The sequence below is a fragment of the Pelodiscus sinensis genome, chromosome 2 (assembly GCF_049634645.1).
Source record: "Pelodiscus sinensis isolate JC-2024 chromosome 2, ASM4963464v1, whole genome shotgun sequence".
NCBI lineage: Eukaryota > Metazoa > Chordata > Testudines > Trionychidae > Pelodiscus > Pelodiscus sinensis.
In genome coordinates, this window is record NC_134712.1 from 101,698,773 (window position 1) to 101,723,509 (window position 24,737).

General features: G+C 44.3%; 1 protein-coding gene across 4 annotated transcripts in view; it reads left to right on the forward strand.

Annotated features, from left to right (window-relative positions):
* Positions 1–24,737, forward strand: part of RIPOR2 (RHO family interacting cell polarization regulator 2) — a 113,952-nt gene that overhangs the window by 57,957 nt on the left and 31,258 nt on the right. For all 4 annotated transcript variants that reach the window (XM_075921135.1, XM_006134000.4, XM_075921134.1 and 1 more), the window contains exons 2-11: positions 118–244; positions 1,381–1,536; positions 2,858–2,936; positions 3,409–3,432; positions 4,561–4,614; positions 11,456–11,605; positions 12,952–13,015; positions 20,891–20,934; positions 23,027–23,152; positions 23,250–23,398. In XM_075921135.1, the coding sequence (XP_075777250.1) occupies positions 118–244; positions 1,381–1,536; positions 2,858–2,936; positions 3,409–3,432; positions 4,561–4,614; positions 11,456–11,605; positions 12,952–13,015; positions 20,891–20,934; positions 23,027–23,152; positions 23,250–23,398 (973 nt within the window). The remainder of the gene's footprint in view (positions 1–117; positions 245–1,380; positions 1,537–2,857; positions 2,937–3,408; positions 3,433–4,560; positions 4,615–11,455; positions 11,606–12,951; positions 13,016–20,890; positions 20,935–23,026; positions 23,153–23,249; positions 23,399–24,737) is intronic.

A 24,737-nucleotide genomic window follows, 5' to 3' on the forward strand; every position in this document is an offset into this window, starting at 1 on the left:
CCATTCACCTTGTGGGATTCATTTACCCTTTATCACGTCTGATGAATGCAGTATAGTCTGTCTTCAACCTGTCTGCAACTTACCACTGTCACTGATCTTTGTTCGGTTATCTTGCAGGAATATCTTCCAGGCTGCCGGAAATCATGTCAGTAGGATCACATTCGTTCTCCCCTGGTGGTCCCAATGGGATTATTAGAAGTCAATCCTTCGCTGGCTTCAGCGGTCTCCAAGAAAGACGATCTAGGCAAGTAGTATGATTTGGTGTGGATTGAGGGTGGAGAAGTTTCAGCTCAAGAATTGGAACTTTTGAGGACAGAAACCAAAAATCTTCCCATATCCAGAGTGAAATCTGTGTGTTATAGGTCAGACTACCTCTGTTTATTCTCTGTGCAACTCTGCTTTCTCTCGTGGAGAATTAAGACACCCCATTTCTTCACTGCCAGAAATCTATTAGGCTTTATGTTTATTAATATAGGGCTCACCTCCAGCCTCAGTCTTAGAGGAATTTTGCTGGCATCTTAGAGTATAGATTTTAGTCCATTAAATTACACAGTTGTGTGATCTTTCAACATGTAAACTGCCCAGAGCTGTCTGAATCCCACGCCCATCCCTAGGCTTCTGAACCTGAGCACAAACTTCAAAAGGCTGTCAGGACAGCTGTTTGTTAAGCATATCAGCTAGCTTGACCCAGTCTGGGCTGTGTAGATGTAAGTTACTGTTAATATGATTAAATCCTACTATTTTTTAAGCTTTCAGTGAAGCGGGGGAAAAGTAGAGACAAGAATTCAGTGGGAATCTTCAGAAGCCATGTGAGGGAACGTCAATATAGTAAACGTATTATTTATTTGCAGTGCAATAGTGCCTGGAGGCCATGACTGAGTCCGGAGCCCAGTTGGGCTGTGTACTGTACAAACAGCCAGACAGCACTATTCAGTAGCATATAGTTGCTGTAGTATTGAAAATTGCCTTTTGTTCTCACAAACTGGGTATAGCTTAGGCATGGCTGCTGGGGACTGGACTAGAAGACCTCTTCCCCCCTCCCCCCCAAAGTGTCTTCCTGTTCAAGCATTCTGTGGTTCCCTAGTATTGCGGGTTGGGACAGACCCAGTAGAAGATGCATAGAGCTGTGTGTCATGGGCAAGCCTCAAGCATAAGCTACTGTTTACCAAACAGGCATTCAGGTCTCAGCAACTGGAACATCAGATACTGATGGCCTGAGCACAAGACTGCTTGGTACAGCTCAGACCTATTAACCCGTAAACAAACAGTCCTCCAGCAGACAATTGTAAGATGACTTTCAGCTGGAAGAGAAACTGTCTGGCAATGCTCCTTTGAGATCAGTGGGATTGATAGTGTTTTCCTTTCATGTCTGTTTTGCAGGTGTAACTCTTTTGTTGAAAATTCCTCGGGCCTTAAGAAACCCCAAACAAAGGTGAAGAAGGCGCACAATTTGGGACATAAGAACAGCAGTGCCTCCAAAGAGCCCCAGCCTAAAAGGATGGAAGAGGTCTACAGGGCCTTAAAGAATGGATTGGAGTAAGGGAGTTTATCACTAGATAACTGCAGCTTTCTTGGTTACTTTAGAGTTGAAAGCCATGGGTCACAGGAGTGGGGAGCCTCGGTCATGGGAGGGTAAATCCAACTGCTGATTTCTGCTCTCCTGTGTTAAACCCACTTCTAGACAGGAAGCAAAAACACACTGAGTGAAATCCTGGCTCTATTACAGTCAGGGTGCATCTACAACAGGGCTGAACTCGAAATAAGCTACGCAAATTGAGCTACGTCAATTGTGTAGCTTATTTCGAAACTGGGAGCATCTACACAGCACTTATTTGGAAATAGAGCACTCTTCCTCCGACTTCCATTACTCCTCATACAATGAGGGTTACAGGAGTCGGAGTAAGAAGTCTTCTAGCTTGACAGTATTTCGGCATTATTCCGAAATACCTGCCTGCTGTATAGACACGGACTAAGTTAGCTATTTCAAAATAACGATGCTGTGTAGACATACCCCAAGTGGCATAACTCCCACTGACTTCAATAGGACTAGGATTTCATCCCTAGACTTTTGCTCCTAATTTGCCTCCTATCAATGGGATGTCCAGGCCTGACAATGGGATGTGGGGAAGGGAGAAGGGGCAGATATCCCAGGTCCTGATGATTCAAAAAGGCCCAGGGCTCCAGCCGCCACTGTGGCAGCAGCAGTGCATGGAGCGCCGAGCCCTTTAAATTGCCACTGGAGCACTGCACAGCACACGCCAGGTGGCTCTTAGAGCTGCCTGGCAAGGCCAGCAACATTGCAGGGCAGGGGACACTGTAGTCTGGGTGGCACTGAGGCCTCGCTGCCATCGGCCATGCCCCTTCTGCCTCAGGCCTCGCCCCACCCCTTGAAGTGTGGAGCTGGGCCCCCCCCCCATCACCTTGCCCAGGGGGTTAGCATGGCTGTTGAATCCCCTGATCACACCACACAATGTGGTACAAGATAACATCACAGAATGCAGTAATGCCTTTGTTACACAGGCCCAAGGACAGTGATAGGAAAGAGGCAGCCTGCGAACTAAACAGCAACTGAGTTCTCACAAAACCCAGCTGTTAAATGTACTTGAAAGCAAGAACAAGAGCTAAAGGAGTGTTCCTATTGCTTGTTTAGTTGGTGTGAAGCATGAAAGTTGTGCATGCAAAGGACTTAAAAGCTATGGAGAGTTTTTATGACAGTCAGCACTTTTGTTTAAGCCAGTAAGTGGTGAGAATAGCTGTTTGTTACACAAATATTCCCTTCACAGATGTCAGCAATCAGCACCACCTATGTACTGAAATGAGCAGGGTTCATGATTCCCTTTCTGGTTTATCTTTACAGCGAGTATCTGGAAGTTCACCAGACAGAGCTGGATAAGTTAACTGCTCAGTTAAAAGACATGAAAAGAAATTCACGGCTGGTATGTGTTATCCCACAGTTCAGATGATAAAATGTTGTATGCTACTTGCATAGATCAAGGGTAACCTTTTCCAGGTATTGGAGGAAAAGGGGGGATAAGGGAGTTTAGAAGAACAGTTCTTTAGGATTGCCAACATTGCATTTCAAAAACAAGGGACTGTTTTCTTAGCGCCCCCTCCCAATGTCTCCTCCCACTATTATCATTATCAGTAATAATAATAATAAGCAATACTCTCCAACATTTAACGGGTATTTCTTGCTGCTTTTTGCAGCACTCAGCATCTCCCAATGTGCTGTAGAGATGAAAAAAATAAGGCATGGTTGGCAACCCTAGGCCTGTGACCTCCTACCCAGGATCTTGTTTTGTACTTCAGCTATTTAAACATAATAGGGCACTGTGATAGTGTACCATTCAGTGGAATGGTGCGACACGCACAACTTACTCATCATCTTCCTCCCTTTCTTCATTGCAGGGTGTGCTGTATGATCTAGACAAGGTACGTTAACATCTGGGGCAGTGGAGTTGCAAAGAAAACATTAAAAGTTGAACCAGATGTACCCAGACCTGGAGACAGCTGGCCCCAAGAGCTTCTCAGAGTCTGATTCTCTAATCCAGTACCACCACTGAGGGGAGAGGCAGGCCACTGACTTCAGTGGGAGCAGGATCAGGTCCTTGAGGAGTCAGAAACAATGTACCGGGTGTTCAGCAAGAACCCTCTTCAACCAGGTTACACATTAATTTGGGGGTCAGCCTTTGATTCTAGATCTGTGGTGTCCAACCAGTTCTAGCCACACTCAACTGGCCAAATAGCCACATGTGGCTAGGGTGTTGGACACCATAGCTATAGATAAACAAAGAAAGTCAGTGGAGGACTACCTCTGACAGCTACTGCCTCAGCTGCAGCTCTGTAGTTAGGACATACATCTGCCACTTCTTCATTATGCAGGAGAAGGCTAAATTTATTCCTAGGGCACGTCAGTGGAGTTATGCCTGTTTACACCAGTGGTCTACCAAGTCTTCAGCGTATCTTTAATCTGTATCCTCATACTGATCCAGGAAAAATCAAAGGCCTTCAAGCTTTTCAATAGATCTGGTTGAAAAACAGCAGTTCACAGGAAAATGTTTTTAAAAAATCCCTAGAATTATAATGAAAATGAAGAAGAAAAAAAACCTTAAAAACCAAAACATTGTCAGTATTCTAAAAACTTCTGGTAACATTTTGGCATTTTGAAAACCTCAGAGCAATTTAACTTATTTTTAACTGAAAATAAAAAAAATTAAATGAAAGAAATGCAGGTGCTTTTTAAATGAAAAATATTTGTAAGTGAAAAGTTATCCACAAAAATGTGTTTTGGTTAGAGTTGTTTTTTGACAAAACAGGTTGGGATGGAAAAAAATTCAACCTGTTCTACTTTTGAGTAAATTACTAAGATAAAGCACTTGATCTGAGGTTCACGTACAAAAAGAAAGCTTCATAGTTTGAAGAGGAAGAGTTTCTTTGAAGCTGACAATGGCTAGAGATAGGAAAACCAGTTGAAGAGAAGATTTGTGCAAGGAATCTGTATAAAAATATAATCAGCTGAGTTATTGGAAAAAAGAATCTTTCATTCCTCTTTTTTTTCAGCAAATCAAAGCAATTGAAAGATATATGAGAAGGCTGGAGTTCCACATTAGTAAGGTAATGAACAGTCCTATCATGTTTCTTCTGCATCTGCTTTTATGTAATTAAGAAAACTATCCATTGCCCAGTGGGATAGCTTCCACTCCACAGGGACCCACCTCCATCGAAGTCTCTCTTCTATGTAGTTTAAAGTGCTGCAGTGATTCCTGAGACAGAAACAAAGAAAGGGTTTTCAAAGCTTTAAAACAGGGGTAGGGAACCTTAGGCCCAGGGGCTGCTTGTGTGAATCCAGCCCCTGAGGCTCAGGGCTTCCCTCCTTGCATTAGAGACCCCCACGCCTACTGAGGGACTGGAGCACACAAAATCTACTCACTTGGATCCCACTAGGCTCTGGTGTGAGAAGGGAATGTGGGGAGTGTCTTTCTCCTTCTTAGTCAGGGGCCATGTTTGTGAGGATTTGGGTTTTATTTTGTTTTTTTTTTGGCTTCTCACTTGTGTGTGGCCCCCACTGATTTTTCCATGGGTCAGCAGCCCCAACTCCAAAAAGGTTCCCCACCCCTGCTTGAACACTTCTGAGGTTCACCAGTCCTACATGCACATTTAAACTTTCCCACCTTCAGTAGGTACAAAGGAAATTCAGGGTCATGCCCTTGATCTGTACACTAAAATATAAGGATTTACAGTAAAGGTATAGATAAAAGTCATACTTGCATCGACAAGAAGTTTAAGGTCACAGGTTGATATGATACACCACATTAAAACTCTCAGACTGGATTTCAACTGTAGGACCTGATCCTACCATTGCTAACACTAGTTTTTACACCTCCTCACTCTACCTGGCCAAATTCTGTTCAGTTACACCAACATATGCTTGGAATAATTCAATCCAAGTCAGTTGGTATACTCTAGATTTACACTAGTATGCCTTAGATCAGAATCAAACTCACAGTATATTTTTGCTAGTCATCAATATAACTGCTAATTAACATTTTTCACAACTTGACCAAACTATGTATTTATAGGATAGATGAATTGTATACAGAGATTCATTTTAAAAAACACACGTGCTGCTTATTATATGCAAGCAGTCTCAAAACATTTTAATTTCATTGTTCTCAATCATGCATCCCAAAGAAAATCTTTAAGAAATAGGTTAAAATTTTCTCTCTAAAACATGCGCTTCCTTGCAGGTAACCTGCATGTCAAAATTATAGCCTAAAGCACATTTTCTATCTAAATCCCTCCTATGCTATCTCTATCCCGCTCAGAGCCACCAGTCTCTGTGTTTATAATAGAAATGAAAAGAAATCTTAAACGCAAGAGGAACTAAAAACAATACTACTTGCTCAGTATGTCAGTTCACTGCTCTATAATCCATGGTGATAAATAAACAGACCATTGTGTGAGAGTTTTATAATTTCAGAGGTTAGGCATCTATGTAGGAATATTATTATTTTTGTTTTGTTTTAAAACAAACAGAAACAGAAGAAACTTTCAGAACAAGACAAACTGTGCTGTCTTCTGATGACAGCAATGCCCTGTCAGTGCTAAGAACTGTAGTCATTCTGTACAGGAAACAAAGCATGGAAAACAGGAAGTGTAGTAACAGGTGGTAGATCTTTACAGTGGCAGATGAATTCATTTTAATCAGCTTCACACGTGCAGAAAGAGTTTGAGCACAGGGTTAGGCTCCACCCTGATTACGGACTTAAATAGCAAGTGACAACTATTTATAGCAGCTCTTTAGTATGGAAACTAGAGAGTTGCTAGCTGGAAGGATTAAGTGTAGTCGGCTTCTATCTTAGATAAACTTGGCATGTAATGCTGAAGTGTTAACAAGACCACCTTTTCTTCCATTAATCTTTGTTGAAGCATTTCATTGGTAAACAGCCTTCTGTTTTAGTTACAGGCCTCTCAGATACATTATATCAGCCATTATGAACTCAAATCAGCTTTAGTATGATTTTTACACTTGGATTTTTGAAATTGTAGGGGAAGGAGCTCAGCTATTCAATCACACTTCGTGTTTCCCATTCAGCTGAGAAACTGGCAGCAGTGTTTTTGTTCAAGAGCTGAATGGGAAATTTTGATTAAGGATTTGAACATTTCTAAAGTTCAGACACCTGCATTATGCTTCAGGTTCATTTCTAATGTAGATAAAATTAAGTCATGCTGGCAGGTACTATATGAAGTCAAGCTAACAAGTTTAAATAGAGACAAATTCTATTGTGAAAGATTCATGACTGAGAAGGCATTAAGATGCAATGCATGACGAGTTTAAAAAAAAAAGTGGAATATACATAAGAATCTTCTCCATTGTTAGCAGGAACAGTAGAAAGAACGAATATGACACTCTTCTTGTATTGTCTTCTGGTGAAGCTAAAGCTCCAACTCTTCAAATAGTTTCATTAGCAAAATGAAGGTACCAGACTCGTCTGCTGCAGCTGGCTGCTGAATCTGAACAAGTGGAAGTCCCACTGCTACAGGCCCTCAGCAGCAAATAACTCAGCTAGAATGAATTTGCACACGAAAAATAAAGTTTTAAAAGAAAAGCACAGCAAGGAGGTTGGATAAGCTTATGAAATTATTAATAGTATGTGGAGCTTTTTTCTTCTAAAGTAATGATCTAAAACTGGCTCACATTGATAGATAGTGAGGACTAAGATTTCCAAAAGTGATTAGGGAGTTTTGGGTGCCCAATGGGACACATTGCAAGTAGCCTGATTTTCAGAGGGTAGATGATCAGCATCTGAAACTAGTTACTTTTGAAAATCTTAGCCCAAGTTGTTACTATCTAATGCAGTGGTCTCCAACCCTTTTAAGCACAAGATCACTTTTTTAAATTAAGTGCAATCCAAGATCTACCTCAAATACAAATACCCTTGCCCCGCCTCCTTCCCGCCCCTGCTCACTTCATCCTCTCTCTCTTGCTCGTCCTCACTCACTTTCATCAGGCTGGGGCAGAGGGCTGGGGTGCAGACTCTGGTCATGTACTAAGGGATCTGGAGTGCAAGAGGGGCTCTGAACTGCTCTTGGGGCAGGCAGTTGGGATGTATGAGGGGGTTTTAGGTACAGGCTCTGGAATGGCATTTGGGTGCAGGGGTGCTCGAGGCTAGGGCAGGTGCTCAGGGTGCAGGAGGGGGTTCATGACTAGGGCAGGAATTCAGGATGTGGGCTCCAGCTGGACATTGCTGACCTCAGGTGGCTCCTGGGTGGTGGTGCAGTGGGGCTAAGACAGGCTCAACCCTGCCCTGGCCCTGGCCCACTCCATAAAGCAGCCAGCAAACTCCCTCCATCCCAAGCCCTGTTGTGCCCCCTCTCTGCTTTGTGGAGAATGGATACAGGGTGGGAGGGGGCATCTTGATATCAGCGCCCTCCTCTCCCTCCCCTGTCCTGCACAGAAAGCAGGAGGCTCCCCAGTAGGAGGGGCAGTTCCAAGGCAAAGGGCAGGAGATAAGCAGCAGTGGGGGAGGGGCAGCTGAAGTGCAGGCACTTGACAGCCTCTTGGCCAAACCAGCCAGGATCACCTGTCAGAGGCTACAAGATCTACCAGTAGATCCCGATCTACTGGTTGGTGACCACTGATCTAATGGATGTTCAGTGTTCTATAGGAAATGAATTAAAGGCAACTGTCACTGTTTCAGAATGACTGTACCTATCTTCCCCCACTCCCATGGTCCACTCCAGGGCCAGATCTACACTGGTACTTTACAGCACTATACATTTTTGGCTCAGGGGTCTGACGTCCCCTCCCCCCTCCGAGTTTAGCAAGTTACAGTACTATCAAGTATCAGAAACAAAATACAGGACTATGTAGCACTTTAAAGACTAACAAGATGGTTTATTAGATGATGAGCTTTCGTGGGCCAGACCCACTTCCTCAGATCAAATAATGGAAGAAAATAGTGACTATTTTCTTCCATTATTTGATCTGAGGAAGTGGGTCTGGCCCACGAAAGCTCATCATCTAATAAACCATCTTGTTAGTCTTTAAAGTGCTACATAGTCCTGTATTTTGTTTCAGCTACACCAGACTAACACGGCTACATCTCTATCACTATCAAGTATCAGTGTGAATCAGGCTTCGGCACTGTTAGCAACTCCCCTCGTGTAGATAATTTACATAGAAATCTCTCCCAGCACTCACGCCATGGCCACACTTTCAGTTTAAAGCGCTGCTGTGGATGCGCTTTAAACTGTTAAGTGTAGACAGATCCTAGGAGTTTCCAATTAGGTATCAGGTCTCTGGCTGTCAGCTGTCTGAGTAGTGACCTTTATCCCACTCCCTTCTCACAGGCAGGTTTAAGGCTGCACAATTCCCTGCCTTACATTCTGATAGCCGCAGCTACCCAGTCTGCCAAAAGACCAATACCCTGAGCTTTGCTTTCTCCTTGAAGGCTATGATCGGCGTATTGCCAGCAGTTACAAGTTAGCACATGGCTCTTTCTAACCAAGCACCTTTATGCTTAAAATAAAAGCATTACACACATTTAATAAAAAAAAAAAGTTCCTGCATTCATGCATGCTTACTGGAGGTAATTTACACAAAGATAGGACTTCATTTTTAGAGTCCTGTTAGGTCAAAATCCTCTCAAGCCTTCTGCAGGGGTTGGATCCCACCCTGAGACAGAAGGTCCCGTCAATTTGCTGGATCCAAAAGAAGGCTCTGAGTTAGTTCCAGCTTAACCTTTTATACCAAAATCTTTCCTTTGTCTCTCCATCTCTGGTAAATCCAGCTTGAACCGGAATATACAATATACAGGGGGCAATGTGCCTTCTACTCTTTTCCATCCATTTGTGGAAAAAACTTCTGTGGGGGCAAAGGAATGTGCACCACTCGTAAAAACAAAGGACTTAGCTGTGGGCGCTCTGCTAATCAGCTGGGTGGCATTTGAATCTCTCCTGAGCAGCCGCACAAGTGCACGGCTTGCAGGGAACACCGGCAGGGGTCTTGGTCCAGGTCTTGGTGTTTGTATTGCAGGTCTCACCAATAACACTCCTTGGCATCGGCAGAGCAGCCCAGGATTTGTTTGGAAACTCGGGTCTTGTCCCATTGCTAGGAAAAACTCCTCCACAACAGGGCAGTGGTTTGTTGTGAGGAAGATTTCACGGCCACCAGCGTGGTGTCTCCGGTGTGATGGGTTGGGTCACAGAGATCCCTGTGAGACTGTCAACTGAAGGGCTGATGAGACCACTGAGCCCACCTGCCTGGCATCTGGGGTGCCCTGTGACCCTGGCCTATGGAGACAGAAGCTCTGGTCTCCCCCAGCAAAGGCCCAGGTGTAGGGTTACAGCCCATAGCAGAGCAGGACGGACAAGGAGAGCAAATCAGCTCTGGGAAGCTCAGTACTGATATTGAGTACTGGTACTGTGACTTCACACAGCACCTAGGTGCACAGCCCCTGTGAGACCAGAACCCCACATAAGTCCATCTTAACCCTTCATAAAAGTTTTACACAGAGCAAGCTCATAAAGTTTGCCCCCTTTATCAATGAAAGAGAGAGTTGTACAGCTGTTGTCCCCCGCAGGTAACTGGGTCTATTAATAAACAAAAGTGATTCCATTAAGTATAAAAAGGAAGATTTAAGGGATTGCATGATAAAAGACAGATCAAAGTAAGTCACTAAGCTTAAATAAAACAAAGCCCACCAGCTAAGCCTAATACAGTAAGAGAAGTTTCAGAGGGGCAACCCGGTTAGTCTGTATCCACATAAACAACGAGGAGTTCTATAGCACCTTGAGAATTAACTGATTTAGGCCTAAGCTTTTGTGGGTAAAGACCTACTGTGTCAGAAGTGCATCTGAAAGCTTATATATATATATATATATATATATATATATATCTGTTAGCCTTTAAGGTGCCACGGGACTTCTTGTTTATGTAGATACAGACTAACTGAATTATCCCCCTGAAACTTAATAATTTCCTACCTTAGTTCTTATTTCAGGTGAATTCTTTTCAGGCCAGAGCTGTTATTTCTGACCTTCTCAATCCTTGTCAGAGTCCTTTTTATTTCCAAATGTTTTCATGTACCCTCTTGGCATGGGGAGCAGTCTGTAAAGCCAGCTAAAGACAATCATTGTTTGCATCCCATTTCTGACATAGAATTTCCCTGTGGCATGAGGTTTTTGTTCAGTTCCCCATCCTCTGTGGAAAAGTACAAAATTCAAGACCAACTCCAGCACCCAGTGGCATGGTCACATGTCTTTATAGAACTGATCATAATCCGAACTTGTAGGAAAAAGACTATTCACAGATCATTGTCTTGACTACCGGGCTGTTAAGTATCACTAGTGACTTTCACTGGTATACCTAGATTAATAAGCAGGTTTATACTACATATTTCTAACTGAGTATAGGAATGATGCATGCACACACATAGAATATACACGTTCTGGGGAGTGCAAGCCCTTCAGTGATAGGTCACATGCCCCATTTTGCAGAAAGCATATTTGAATTATGCATATTCAAAGCCACATTTCCATAAAAAACACAGGGTGCATGCAGCATGGCACCTGACTTTGAGACTAATCAGAGGACGTTACTACTACCCAGGGATGTGCCATTCAGCTCTTTTATATACTTGAAATTGATTTTTAAAAGAGGCTTGGAAAGTTCTCTAAATCCCAAAATAAGCTTGGAACACAGTAGCTGGAGTCCTGCAGAACTGAAGTACAAATTGTTGACCCTCTCTGTTGCCTTAATGAAGTTTTACAGCAGAGGATGTTTTCCTACACTCCACCCTTTTAAAATGTAATGTGGTGGCATCAGAGCTGCAGTTGTACGCCCACTGGTGTATCTTAAAAAAAGTCAGAATTGTTCAGTTCCCTTAATGGAACCTATTTTATGATTCCTTTGGGTTTCTTTATTTTTACGTGCTTTCATTGTTTCTGCTAGGTGGATGAGCTGTACGAAGCCTATTGTATCCAAAGACGTCTTTGTGACGGCGCCAACAAAATGAAGCAAGCATTTGCAATGTCGCCTGCCAGCAAAGCAGCTCGAGAGAGTTTGTCGGAAATCAACAGAAGTTTCAAGGAATACACGGAGGTCTGTGCTAGTCTGTGTAGTCCATTGCTGCACTGGTTGACATCAGTGGGAGTGTTTCCATAGATTTCAATGGGAATTTTGCCTGAATAAGGACTGCAGGATCAGCCCATACAGAAGAGCAGCTTTTTCCCCTTTTGAAATATTTGACTGATTAAAAATATAATGGGCTAGTTTGTATTTACTTTCGTGGGGCAGTAGACCACCTGCAAATACAAGCTTTCACTCTGCCAGAGATGGCTGGAGTGAGCATTGTGACATGATATTGTAATGCCACAATATCGCCATCTGAACATGCACCCGGGAGCCACTGTTCAGGAAAAAGCATAAGTTTGCCCTTAGTCTATTTGTCTGGACTCTAAATTCTTTCCAGTTCTGTAGATTCCAGTATATTATGGTTTCCATAAATGCATCTGCTGCATCGGTTCTGATCATACTAATTTATTAAGGTGTGATTAAATCACGATATGGCAAAGCAAGAGAGAGGCTTTGGTAGCATGACAATCACCACAGCTCTTCAGTAACAGCAATCTCCTTAAATACAGAAAAGGCATTGGGTAGGGTCCAATGGCCCTTTTCTCTCCACAGTCCTTTCTCGTCGTGTGTTCCACATTACTCAAAATATAACAACATGCTGAGACCCACTTTAGCAAAAATCCTTGGCTGGAGGTGAGTGAGAAAATGATTAGTTTACACTAGTGGTGGGCAACCTGCTGCCCATCGGGTTTCTATGTGTGGCCCACAAGACTTTTATCATTGCCCATGTACAGAGTTGCCAGATTCACCTGGTTGCTGTCCACGTAGGTTTTTTTTTCTATTGGTGTTTCTAAAATGACACACACAAAGCGAGAGCACGTGACGTGAGGTGCGTACTGATTACACAAAACACTGACCTTGCATTCTCCTGCATTCAGTCACAGCACTGCTAGGGTTCAATTGGCACATCCCGCAAATTCTAGATATGCAAGCGCAGTCGGCAGAACTACCCTGTCCTGGGAGACCACCCTGGTTGTGACAGTCTTGTGGCCCACTCACTAGCCTCAGTTACCCATCACTGGTTTACATCATGATGGCTGAGACATTGCATTGGTAGAACAAAAATTGGAAACGCAACAAAAGAAGAGCACTGGGCCAAATTCAGCCTTGGTGTAAATAGGCAGAGTTGACCTGAAGTCAGTAGTACTGCATCTGTCTATTCCAGGGCTCATGGTGGCTTTTAATTTTGCGTTTTGAGATATTTATTTTTATCTAATGAACATTGTGGGGTGTTTTCTTTCCAAACTATTCTTTATATACATATAAAAAAGTAGGAGGTTGGCCTGATATCCGTTTTCTGTCTTCCAACACAGAATATGTGTACCATTGAATCAGAGCTGGAAAACCTATTGGGGGAGTTTTGCATCAAGATGAAAGGTAATTGCCTCCCTCGCCACTCTTCTGCATGAACAGAATTGCCAGCGTTCTCTGCGTGTGTTCCTGAAAGCTCTGAGATCAAAAGCTAATTTAAGTTTAAATGTATGAGAGGTTTGTTTTTTCCAATCACATCAACTGCTGAGCCTTCAGAACCCTGACTTATACCCACCCCTAGTAGAATGGATCATCATACTGGTTTGATCACATCTGTACAGTAAGCTCTTCAAAGACAATACGTCCTATTGGTGGGGAGACAATACGTCCTATTGGTGGGGAGACAATACGTCCTATTGGTGAGGGAGGTGGGTAATTAGCTTGTGTTGCTTTGGCTAACAATGCCAACAGCGGTGCAGTTTCTAAGGCTACTCTAATCTGTTGCCTCTGTTTCTGTGTTCTTTCCATAAGTCTGCTAAGCAATTGTGCCAGTGGCTGTGGATCAGAATTGTAAAATGTTTTCTTATTTTGGTACCAAGTTTCAAAGTCATTTTGCCTTTGCACAGATTGATTTGGGATGATCGGGGCAGGCAGGTTGCTTTTTGAATAAGTTACAAATGAAGAATAGGGGGGGCACCTTCCTCTCCCAGCCCCTGTAGAAATATACTTTGATTAAGCTGTAGGGAATAACAGAGGTGAGGCACAAGCCTTGCGGGTGAGCCCAGTAATACCAAGAGCTACAATGCTTCCCTACTTGTTTTCAGACTTGCTTTCCCCCATTCCATTTTGTGTCCTTTCACCCAAACAAGTGCAGTAGGCCAGGGGTCAGCAGCCTTTGGCATGTGGCCCATCAGGGCAATCTGCTGGTGGGCTGCAAGATAGTTTGTTTACATCAACTGTCCATAGGCATGGTTCCCGGGAGCTCCTAGAGGCTGGGAACTATGAACCGCAGCCTCTGGGAGTTGCAGGGGGCCATGCCTGTGGACAGTCAACTTACACAAATCATCTTTCAGCCTGCCAGCAGATTACCCTGATGGGCCATGTGCCCATCATTGCTAATCCCTGCAGTAGGCTAATGCCTCTGGATCTGGTTAAAGACAAAGATGGAGCTGTGTTTTAAACCGCCCTCTCTCCCTCTTCCATCAGGCTGAAGACAAGTTTCTTTTATTTACATAAAATATGCTCAGTGATGCTGGCTGCCTAGCAGAGATCAAGTTGGCTGATACAAGCACCTCTGTAATGATGGAAGAGGCAGCAGAGTGCTAGTAAATGTAAATTATTTATAAAAAAAAAATTAGGAGGTGGGAGGCAACATGAGCCCTGACAGAGAGCAGCTTTGTTCTTCTGCTCCCAGTATCAAGGTGAGAGTAGAGGAGATGCTGTGTTCCGTTCGAAGAACTCATTGCAAGTATTGAAAGGAAAGGGCTTGGGTCTAGATGCAGTGGCCAACTATCGATCAATCTGTAGCAAAAGAAAAAGGGGTTATCTGCATTAGGTAGAATTTAATGCCTCTCACTTGTTTTGCGGGTAGGACAGTAAAGATTGGAACTCAACAATCTTATGTTCGATTCCTTGTCATGGGATTTGGGTTAGCCACATAGGCACAGACCCTCAAAGATACATAGGCACTTCACTCCCTTTGAAATACATGTGCTGTACTTCCCATCTGTAGAATGGGGATACAATGCTTCTTTATCAAAACAAGGTGTTGGGATACATTAGGTTGTAAGCTATTCAGATACTGTAGCAATTGGGCCCATATAAGTATTGTTTAGGGTAAGATAAAGAAGTGTAATTAGGAGCAACGGGATGAAGTAAAGTTGAAAACTTACGCCAAATATCAGCAATAACTTCCTTCTAGGGAGAGAGAAGAGGCTTCAGGAAGGTGGAAGAAGTTCCCTCATGTGAAACAATTTAAATTATGCTTGTTCAAAAAATAGATGTTTACAATAGCTAAGAGAACAGGCTTTGCAAGAGCAGGGAGAGGGACGTGACTGGTGTGTGTATCTAACTTTTATACGTCTATGAAGAGAAAGTGTCTTTTGAGAATCCTGCTCTTTATAATTTCTCTCTCAGATTGGTAACTGTTTGCCAGTAAATTTAATGCAGTAGCACTGATGCCAACTTTTACGAGCCCCATGATAATGGGAGATGTTATTTGAAAAGCTCAGCTTCTGAAGTCATATGGCTACATGAGAAGCTCCACTTTGTATTTAAAAAAATAAAGAGTTTTCAGTCCTTATGCTTACAGAGAAAAGCTTGAAAACATGAACTGTGAAGGCTCAAAAAGCAAATACGAACCACTCAAGTTAATTATTTTTTAACCAATTTCCTGATTTGTTTAAGGCCTGACTCGTGGTTTTTGAACAATTGGGGCTGGCAGTGGTTGCATTCTCTGGATTTGTGTATCAAATGGCAAATATTTTTAAATTGAGGAAGAGCTCTTACTGAAACAGTAAATTAGGCTTGTGAAGGATTGCTGCCACCTATAGACAAGCTTGAGAATAAAATATAGTATTGTAAACCTGTACCAGTGGCTTATGTACTTAGGGCTGTCAATCAATTAAAAATTAATCATGATTAATCACACAAACAATAGTCCAAAAATATTTAAATAAATTGTGTTCTGTTTTCTGCATTTTAAAGTAATTTTTTAATTACGCAGAGTACTGCGTGTACATTGCTCACTATATTTTTAATTACAAATATTTTCACTTTAAAAAAAAGGAGTAATTGGGGGAAATTGAAAAATACAAGCAGTCCCCAACTTACGCGGATCCAACTTACGTCGGATCCGCACTTACGAACGGGGCTCTCTCACCCCGGAGCTCGCAGGCAGCGGTCCCGCCACCTCGACCTCCGGGGCGAGAAAAGCTGCTCCCGGTGCCCCTGGTCTGCTGGGGACCGTCTCCAGCAGACCAGGGGCACCGGGAGCAAAGCCACAGCAGCGGCTGGTTCCCGCACTTCTGAGGCTTTGCTCTGTCCCTGGTCTGCTGGGGGAGGGGGGGGGCTCAGCTAGTGTGCCCCCCCCCCCAGCAGACCAGGCTTTTGTTGTGGACCCTGGGGCAGAGCAGCTGGGGCGCTGCCGGTTGGTCCCGCAGCGCCGCTCTGGGCACTACTGGACCAACCCGGCAGCACCCCAGCTGCTCTGCCCCAGGCGTCCTGATTCAGCCGCTGCTGGTCAGTTTCAGCAGCAGCTGAATCAGGACGCCTGGGGCAGAGCAGCTGGGGTGCTGCCGGGTTGGTCCAGTAGCGCCGAGGAGCGGTGCTACTGGAGCAACCCGGCAGCACCCCAGCTGCTCTGCCCCAGGCGTCCCCAAGTCAGCCGCTGCTGAAACTGACTAGCGCTGACTACAGGAAGCCCGAGGCAGAGTTGCTCTGCCCCGGGCTTCCTGGAATCAGCCGCTGATCAGTTTCAGCAGCAGCTGACTTGGGGACGCTTGGGGTTCTTAAGTTGAATCTGTATGTAAGTCAGAACTGGCCGTCAGTTTCAGCAGCGGCTGAATCTGGACGCCAGTTCCGACTCACATACAGATTCAACTTAAGAACAAACCTACAGTCCCTATCTTGTACGTAACCCGGGGACTGCATGTACAAGTACTATAGTGCAATCTCTTTATCATGAAAGCTGAACATGCAAATGTAGAATTATGTGCAAGAAAACTTCATTAAAAATAAGACAGTATAAAACTTTAGAGCAGTAGTGGGCAACCTGCAGCCCTTTCACGTTCTGTGTGTGACCTGTGAGACATTTTGTTTTACATTGCCCATGAGCAGGATTGCCAGATTCCACTGGTTTCCAGCCGCGTACTTTTTCCCCCTACTGATATTAAAGTGGCACACACGTAAAGCAAGGACTTATGAAGTGAGGCGTGTGCTGATTGCACACAGCGTTGACTGGGAGAGCTGTGCACTCCCTGGCTGTGTCTAGACTGACAAGTTTTTCTGCAAAATCATCTGATTTTGTGGAAAAACTTGCCAGCTGTCTATAGTGGCTGTTTATTTCCGCAAGAACACTGACGATCTTACATGAGATCGTCAGTGTTCTTGCGGAAATACTGTGCTGCTCCCGCTCGGGCAAAAGCCCTCTTGCGCAAATCATTTGCGCAAAAGGTCCAGTGTAAACAGCACAGTAGTGTTTTCCGCAAAAAAGCCCCAATCGCGAAAATGGCGATCGGGGCTTTTTTGCAGAAAACCGCGTCTAGATTGGCCACGGATGCTTTTCCGCAAAAAGTGCTTGTGCGGAAAAGCATCCTGCCAATCTAGACATTCTTTTCCGAAAATGCTTTTAACGGAAAAGTTTTCCGTTAAAAGCATTTTCGGAAAATCATGCCAGTGTAGACATAGCCCCTTTGCATCCAATCAGAGTGTTGTTATGGTTCAATTGTCACACCCCACAAATTCTAGGTATGCAAGCTCAGTTAGCAAAACTGCCCTATTCTGGGAGACCGTCTTGGTTATGATATCCTTGTGGTCCACTGAGATGGAGAGCCACTCATGTGACCTAGTCACTGGCCTAGGTTGCCCATTGTTGCACTAAAGTTTTACATTGTTTTAGTTTGAGTGCAGTTATCTAACAAAAAAAAAAATCTACATTTGTAAATTTCATGTCACAGTAGATATTGCACTATAGTACTTGCATGAGGTGAATTGAAAACTAATTTATCATTTAGTGGAAATATATGTAATAAAAATATAAAGTGAGCACTGTATACTTTGTATTCTGTGTTGCAATGGAAATCAATATATTTTAAAATGTATTTAATACATTTAGATTAATATTGTTTATCAATGTAATTAAAACTGATTAATCATGATTAATTTTTAAATTGCAATTAATTTTGAATTAACTGCAATTAATAGACAGCCTTAGTACTCAGTGACCATTTCACTAACTGCCTCAAAACCAACTTCTCTCTGTACAAACTACACTCAGGTTCTGCTCTCAGTTTAATTAGTGGACTATAATTGTTGTTAGAGAAGTGACATCAATGTAAATGAGAGCAGTTTTGGTGCATAATCTTGGTTATGTCTGAGTGCTTTCTCTGAGTGTGTATAAAAATACACCATGCAAGATTGCATATGGTATTGGGATCAATTTACTTGCAGATCTAAGCTTTCTTTATGCAATTTAAAGTGTATATTTTATGCTCCACTGAATATTTGCATGTATTAGAGCAGGGCTATTCAACATGCAGCCCATGGGCCGCATGTGGCCCGCAGTCAGGGGCAGCCCTAGACTAGCTGCCAGCAACTGGCTTTCTAGGCGAACCCTGCAATCTGCTCCCCCACCTCCAAACCTCTCAATAATAGTGCGCCACTATTTGGCGCTCCATTTAACTTGGCGCCCTAGGCGACTGCCTCGTTCACCTATATGGACAGGCTGCCCCTCCTCGCGGCCCATTTGTTTGTGGCCCGCGGGTAGGAGCCAAAACAAAAAAATAATCAATGTAATAGTCTCCTGTTGATAAGGGTTTTAGTACAGGCAGTCCCCGGGTTACGTACAAGATAGGGACTGGAGGTTTGTTCTTAAGTTGAATCTGTATGTAAGTCGGAACTGGCGTCCAGATTCAGCCGCTGCTGAAACTGATCAGTTTCAACAGTGGCTGAATCTGGACGCCAGTTCTGACTTACATACAGATTCAACTTAAGAACCCCAGGCATCCCCAAGTCAGTTGCTGCTGAAACTGATCAGCGGCTGATTCCAGGAAGCCCGGGGCAGGGGCTTCCTGTAGTCAGCCACTGGTCATTTTCAGCAGCTGCTGACTAGGGGACACCTGGGGCAGAGCAGCTGGGGTGCTGCTGGGTTGGTCCAGTGGCACCCAGAGCGGCGCTACGGGACCAACCGGCAGCGCCCCAGCTGCTGTACCACAGGCGTCCGGAGCAAAGCCGCGGAGCACGGGGGCAGCGGGACAGCCCAGACGCGCCGTGGCTATCCTGCTGCCCTCGGGCTCTGCGGCTTTGCTCTGCTCTGCTCCCCGTCCGCCAGGTCTGCAGACCAGGGGGAGGGGGAGCAGAGTAGAGCAGAGCGGTGGAACGCGCGGCCAGCTGACAGCCCAGACGCGTCTGGGCTGTCAGCTGGCCGCGTGCTCCGCTCTGCTTCCCCCCCCCCCATGGTTTGCAGACCAGGGGGAGGGGGAGCAGAGCGGAGCAGAGCAGAGCGGAGCAGAGCAGAGCGGCAGAACGCACGGCCAGCTGACAGCCCAGACGCATCTGGGCTGTCAGCTGGCCGCGTGCTCCGCTCTGCTCCCCCCCCCCCTGCAGATCAGGGGGAGGGGGAGCAGAGCGGAGCACATCAGAGCGGCGGAACGCGCGGCCAGCTGACAGCCCAGACGCGTCTGGGCTGTCAGCTGGCTGCGCGTTCCGCCGCTCTGCTCTGCTCCGCTCTGCTCCCCCTCCCCCTGGTCTGCAGAGGGGGGGTGGGGGGCAGAGCGGAGCGCGTGGCCAGCTGACAGCCCAGACGCGTCTGGGCTGTCAGCTGGCCGCGCGTTCCGCCGCTGCTTTGCTTCCTCTCCCTGGTCTGCTCGAGACCAGGGAGAGGAAGTGACCCGTTCGTAACTGCGGATCCGACGTAAGTCGGATCCGCGTAACTTGGGGACTGCCTGTAGTTAAATTCCTGGACTGTCATTGCTCATTAAAAGTGCTGTCATGTGGGTGTAAATTGGGTAAATATTCCATTTTATTAATATAAGCAGAACTGATTTAAATGGGACCTGCATGTTGTGTAGTCTTGCCTTAACCTTTGTTTTCATGCCTGTCAGTGTGAATGAAGCTATTTGCGTATATATTTTCATGTATATGCAACCACACTTAAGTTGTAGCCCTCAACATGTGCTGTGAGTACCATTGTGGCCCCCGGGGCTTCCAAAGCTGAGTAGCCCCGTATGAGAGAGAGAGAGAGAGAGAGAGAGAGAGCGCAAGCACGTGCGCGCGTGCGTGCGTCCAAGATGATAATTAGACCCACAACATGTCATGGCATGCATCTCAGGCCATTTATGTCAATATAGGGAACTCTGTGTTGGTGAATGTGGAGACCTCTTTCAGTTTATCAGAGTCTATAATTAAATTTCTCATTTGACTATGTCATAACAAAAACTACTGGGCAAAAAGCTGAATGAAAAAAATGCATTGTCATTTGCCTGATATCAGTAGTTTGAGTAGTGAATATACTGAACAAAAACCAAACTGTTGGACAGCAAATTATCCAGAATTGCTCTAGAATGAATGTTTCCTACTCGTATTACATTGAAATAGTTTTGTTCATTTCACATGATCCCCATTTATAATGAAACATGACACAGAGATCATGAAGAAGAAAAAAGTCGTAAACTGATGCCACGTCGCCTTTAGAGCTCAATGGTTCTTGGCACACTTTACTCAACAGCTGCCTAGGAAAAAGGAGAGGATGCAGTTTCCATTTCTTGGGGCTGTAGTAGGGGCTAAGAAATTCATTTCCAATCCACCAGAAGATTCTTATGGATTTGGGGCTTGTCTTATTAACTGACATGTAGAGGTATATTAAAGAGTGTGAGGTGCTAGTAGGAAGTTTTCTTAACTAAAATCCAGCCAGGCACACACATCAGACATTCAAACACCAAACAAATCAAATCCATGATTGGGTTACTCTCTCACCTATGGAATACATCCTACTCTCATGTTGCCCTGGAACAAAAAGTGAACACAACAGCTTCTCTGCCATCAGTGGGATCTTTATAGATAGCCTGAATTTCCAACAGCAAGAAATACAGGTGGGTTCAACTCTTTTAGAAAGGATGTTCAAAGAGGTGAGGCACGTGGCATGAGTGCACTGATACCATAGGGCTATGGTTTTGATCGGGTCATAAGCATCTGGTTTATACAGGTAAAGGGAGTTAAAAAGGGAAGAAAAGGTTAAATAAAGAGTACCTTCTGAAACCAATTTCAAATGTCATTTGCTCTTAGGTCTGGCTGGTTTTGCTCGTCTTTGTCCTGGAGATCAATATGAGGTAAGTATCTTATCTGTTTCCTTAGTATAAAGTAAGTGGGAGTAGGGGACGATTTCCATCATTGTGTACATGATCATGCAAGTAACTTATCGTGGAAAGAGCTGTTTTTTCCTCATGTAGCTAGTAAAAAACCCACTCCCCACTGTAGTTTTTATGTCTGAGTATGTCAGCAGCAATCAAGACCCAAAGTTAGTGGTTAATAGCTATTAAGATAACAATAGGTCTGTCTCTAGCTTGTTTAGAAAGAAATAATGCCTCACAATATCTTATTCTTGGCATAAGTCTCCAATTCATCTGTGTAGAAGATGCCTCCTTTATCTAGTCAGAACAAACTAAACAAAAAGGATAAATCTATTAAAGTAAGACAACATCAATGGGGGTATGTCTACACTACCCCGCTAGTTCGAACTAGCGGGGTAATGTATGCATACCGCACTTGCTAATGAAGCCCGGGATTTGAATTTCCCGGGCTTCATTAGCATAAGCGGGGAGCCGCCATTTTTAAATCCCCGCTGCTTCGAACCCCGTGTAGCGCGGCTACACGGGGCTCGAACTAGGTAGTTCGGACTAGGGTGCCTATTCCGAACTACCGGTACACCTCGTTTCACGAGGAGTACCAGTAGTTCGGAATAGGACCCTAGTCCGAACTACCTAGTTCGAGCCCCGTGTAGCCGCGCTACACGGGGTTCGAAGCAGCGGGGATTTAAAAATGGCGGCTCCCCGCTTATGCTAATGAAGCCCGGGAAATTCAAATCCCGGGCTTCATTAGCAAGTGCGGTATGCATACATTACCCCGCTAGTTCGAACTAGCGGGGTAGTGTAGACATACCCTGGGTTACTAACACCAGGTTAGAAAATATACAGGAATGACAGAATAGGTCTTGCTGGTGGGGGTGGCCCTGTGTGAAAGAAAGCATAGTCCAGGATAGTAAAAATCTTAAAATGAATCAACCTGTTCCACAGGATCTCTAGGGATAGAAATTTCATGTCTGAATAATACAAGTATAGTAAGTGTAATATACTAATGACCACCTGAGCAGGATGGTGATGGTGATTCTGAAATGCTTCAAGAGACTAGAGATATTATAAAAATACAAAACTCAGTAATGGAGGATCTCAGCTATCTCTGTATGATTGGGTACAGGTTGCTTAGAAGAGGATTCAGAAATAAAATTTCTAGACACCACTGACTGCTTTTTGGAGCAGCTAGTCCTGGGACCCACAGGAGTAGAGGCAATTCTTGATTTAGTCCTCAGTGAAGCAGAGGGTCTGGACCAAGAGATAAATGTAGCTGAACAATTTAGGAAGAGCAACCAGAATATATTAATATCCTTCTTGGGGGAGAAAATACCAAAGATGATCACCACAGTAGCATTTAACTTCAGAAAGGGGAACTACACAAAAAGGAGCACATAAAACAAACAAATTAAAAGGTACAGAGACCCCAAAAATGAAGTAACTATAAGCTACATGGAAGCTTTTTAAAAACAGCATAAGAGGCTCAAATTAAATGTATACCCCAAATTAAAGAGAGGACTAAAAATGGCCACCATGGCTAAGCAACTGATAAGAATGGCTGTGGTCTCTTAGCCAGAGAAGGTTATGTGAAGAGGAGAGAATGGGACTCCCCCAGCCAACCTCAGATCATTCATACAAGCTTCATATAAGCATATCTATTTTGCTGGTTTTGCAAAATCTCACCACTGAATCTGTCCATCCCTAGCAATGATGCAGTATTACTAAGGATATGCCCGTCTCCTTGTTCTCAGTCCTAGCTGCTCAGAGGGAAGGCATTTCTGGTATTAAAGGGGTTACCTTCCCTTTTTGCCCTTGGCTCTGGATCTGTAGGAGCAAGTATTTTTGCAAGACATGAAGTGCTGTAAGAGCAAATTTATATTATGAAATGAATATGAGAACACAGTGCAGTGCCCCTTCAACATTGCTTTTCCACCAAACCTGATGGAAAGTCAGAGTTCATTATTCTTAGCATCTGTTCTTCAGGTGTGTTTCAGAAATGACCATTTCCCTCATACCTTTGAGAAAAGGTAGAGCATGCATGCCAAGAAACTGAGAGGACTTCTCTGTCTCTTAGATTTTCATGAGGTATGGCCGCCAGCGATGGAAATTGAAAGGCAAAATTGAAGTGAATGGCAAACAAAGCTGGGACGGAGAAGAAGTGGTTTTCCTTCCTCTTATTGTTGGGCTGATCTCCATTAAGGTAAACCCTAGTTAATACCTGCTGTTAAAAGCTGCCCATAAAGCTGACATACAGTATGAAGCCCTGTTCTGAATACTGCTGCTCTTTACCCTTGCAGGTCACAGAAGTTAAAGGACTTGCCACTCACATTCTAGTGGGAAGCGTTACCTGTGAGACAAAGGACTTGTTTGCAGCTCGGCCCCAGGCGGTTGCTGTTGACATTAATGATCTTGGCACTATAAAGCTGAACCTTGAAATCACCTGGTAGTAAGTAGAACTGCTTTACTTTTCAGTTGGTCATCACCTTTTCAAAGCCAACTAGAGTCTCATGCCCTCTTTATTTCCCTGGTGAAGAGCATTGGGAGACAGTGATGACCCCCATTTTACCACAGACTTCCTGTGTGACCTGGGGCTAGTTGTTAACAGTGTGTTTATATTTACAGCAGCATGTAGGGCCCAGATACTGCATGCCCAGCTAACACAGGGGCAAACAGCAGTGTAGGCAGTGAGTCATGAGTCAGTTGAGTAGAATAGCACAGACTGGGTTCTTTACTAGGGTTGCCACCCCTCCAGGATTGTTCTGGAGTCTCCAGCAATTAAAGTCTCAGATAAGTAGCCATGTTAATCTGTATGTGCGAACAATGAGGAGTCCTGTGACACCTTAGAGACTAACAGAGGAGCACAAACTTTCATGGGTAAAATCCACTTCATCAGATGAATTGGAGTAGACGTGAGAGAGGCTGGGGTATATATAAAGAAGAGGTTGCTTGTGTTAATGAAGCTAATCAAGTCAGGATGGAAGTGGCTCATTCACAGCATTTGATGTGGAGATGTGACTATCCAAAGAGGGGAAATTGCCTTCACAGTGTGTTAACCAGTCAGGTTCTTTATTCAGTCCTAAGTTGATAGGGTTGAATTTGCAAATGAATTCCAGTTCAGGTGTTTGCCTTTGTAATCGGGTTTTGAAATTCTGTTGTAGAAGGACGGCTACTTTCAAATTCATTGCTGAATATCCATGGAGGTTAATGTGCATTACCATTCCTGATGTCTGATTTGTGTCTGTTTATCCTTTGGCACAGAGACTTTCCAATTCAGTCAATATTCATGGCAGAGGGGCATTGCTGGCACCTGATGGCATGTATCACATTAGTGGATGAACAGGTGGAGGAGCCTCTGATGGTGTGGCTTATGTGGTTAGGTCCTGTGATGGTATCACTTGTATAGATGTGTGGACAGAGTTGTCATCGGTGTTTGTTGCAGAGAGAGGTTCCTGAGTGAATGTTTTTGTGGTATGTTTGTGGCTATTGGTGAGTGTTTGCTTCAGATTGGGGGGCTGTCTGATTTTAAAAACACTAACCGTGTAACTGACTGAAAGTCCATCAGTTACATGGTTAAATGCTCCTTGGGCTGCTGACGCCGCAGGTTCCTTGAACCACGTGGACCCATGGGCTCCTGGCAGCTCTCAGGGGCTGCTAGTGCAGCTGGTTCCATAGGCTTCTGGTGATGACTGGCCCTGCAGGACTCCTGACGGTGGCTGGAAATTTAGCCAGTATGATTAACTGATAAGCTAATGCTTATTAGTTAGCTGGTTTACTAGTTAACCTCT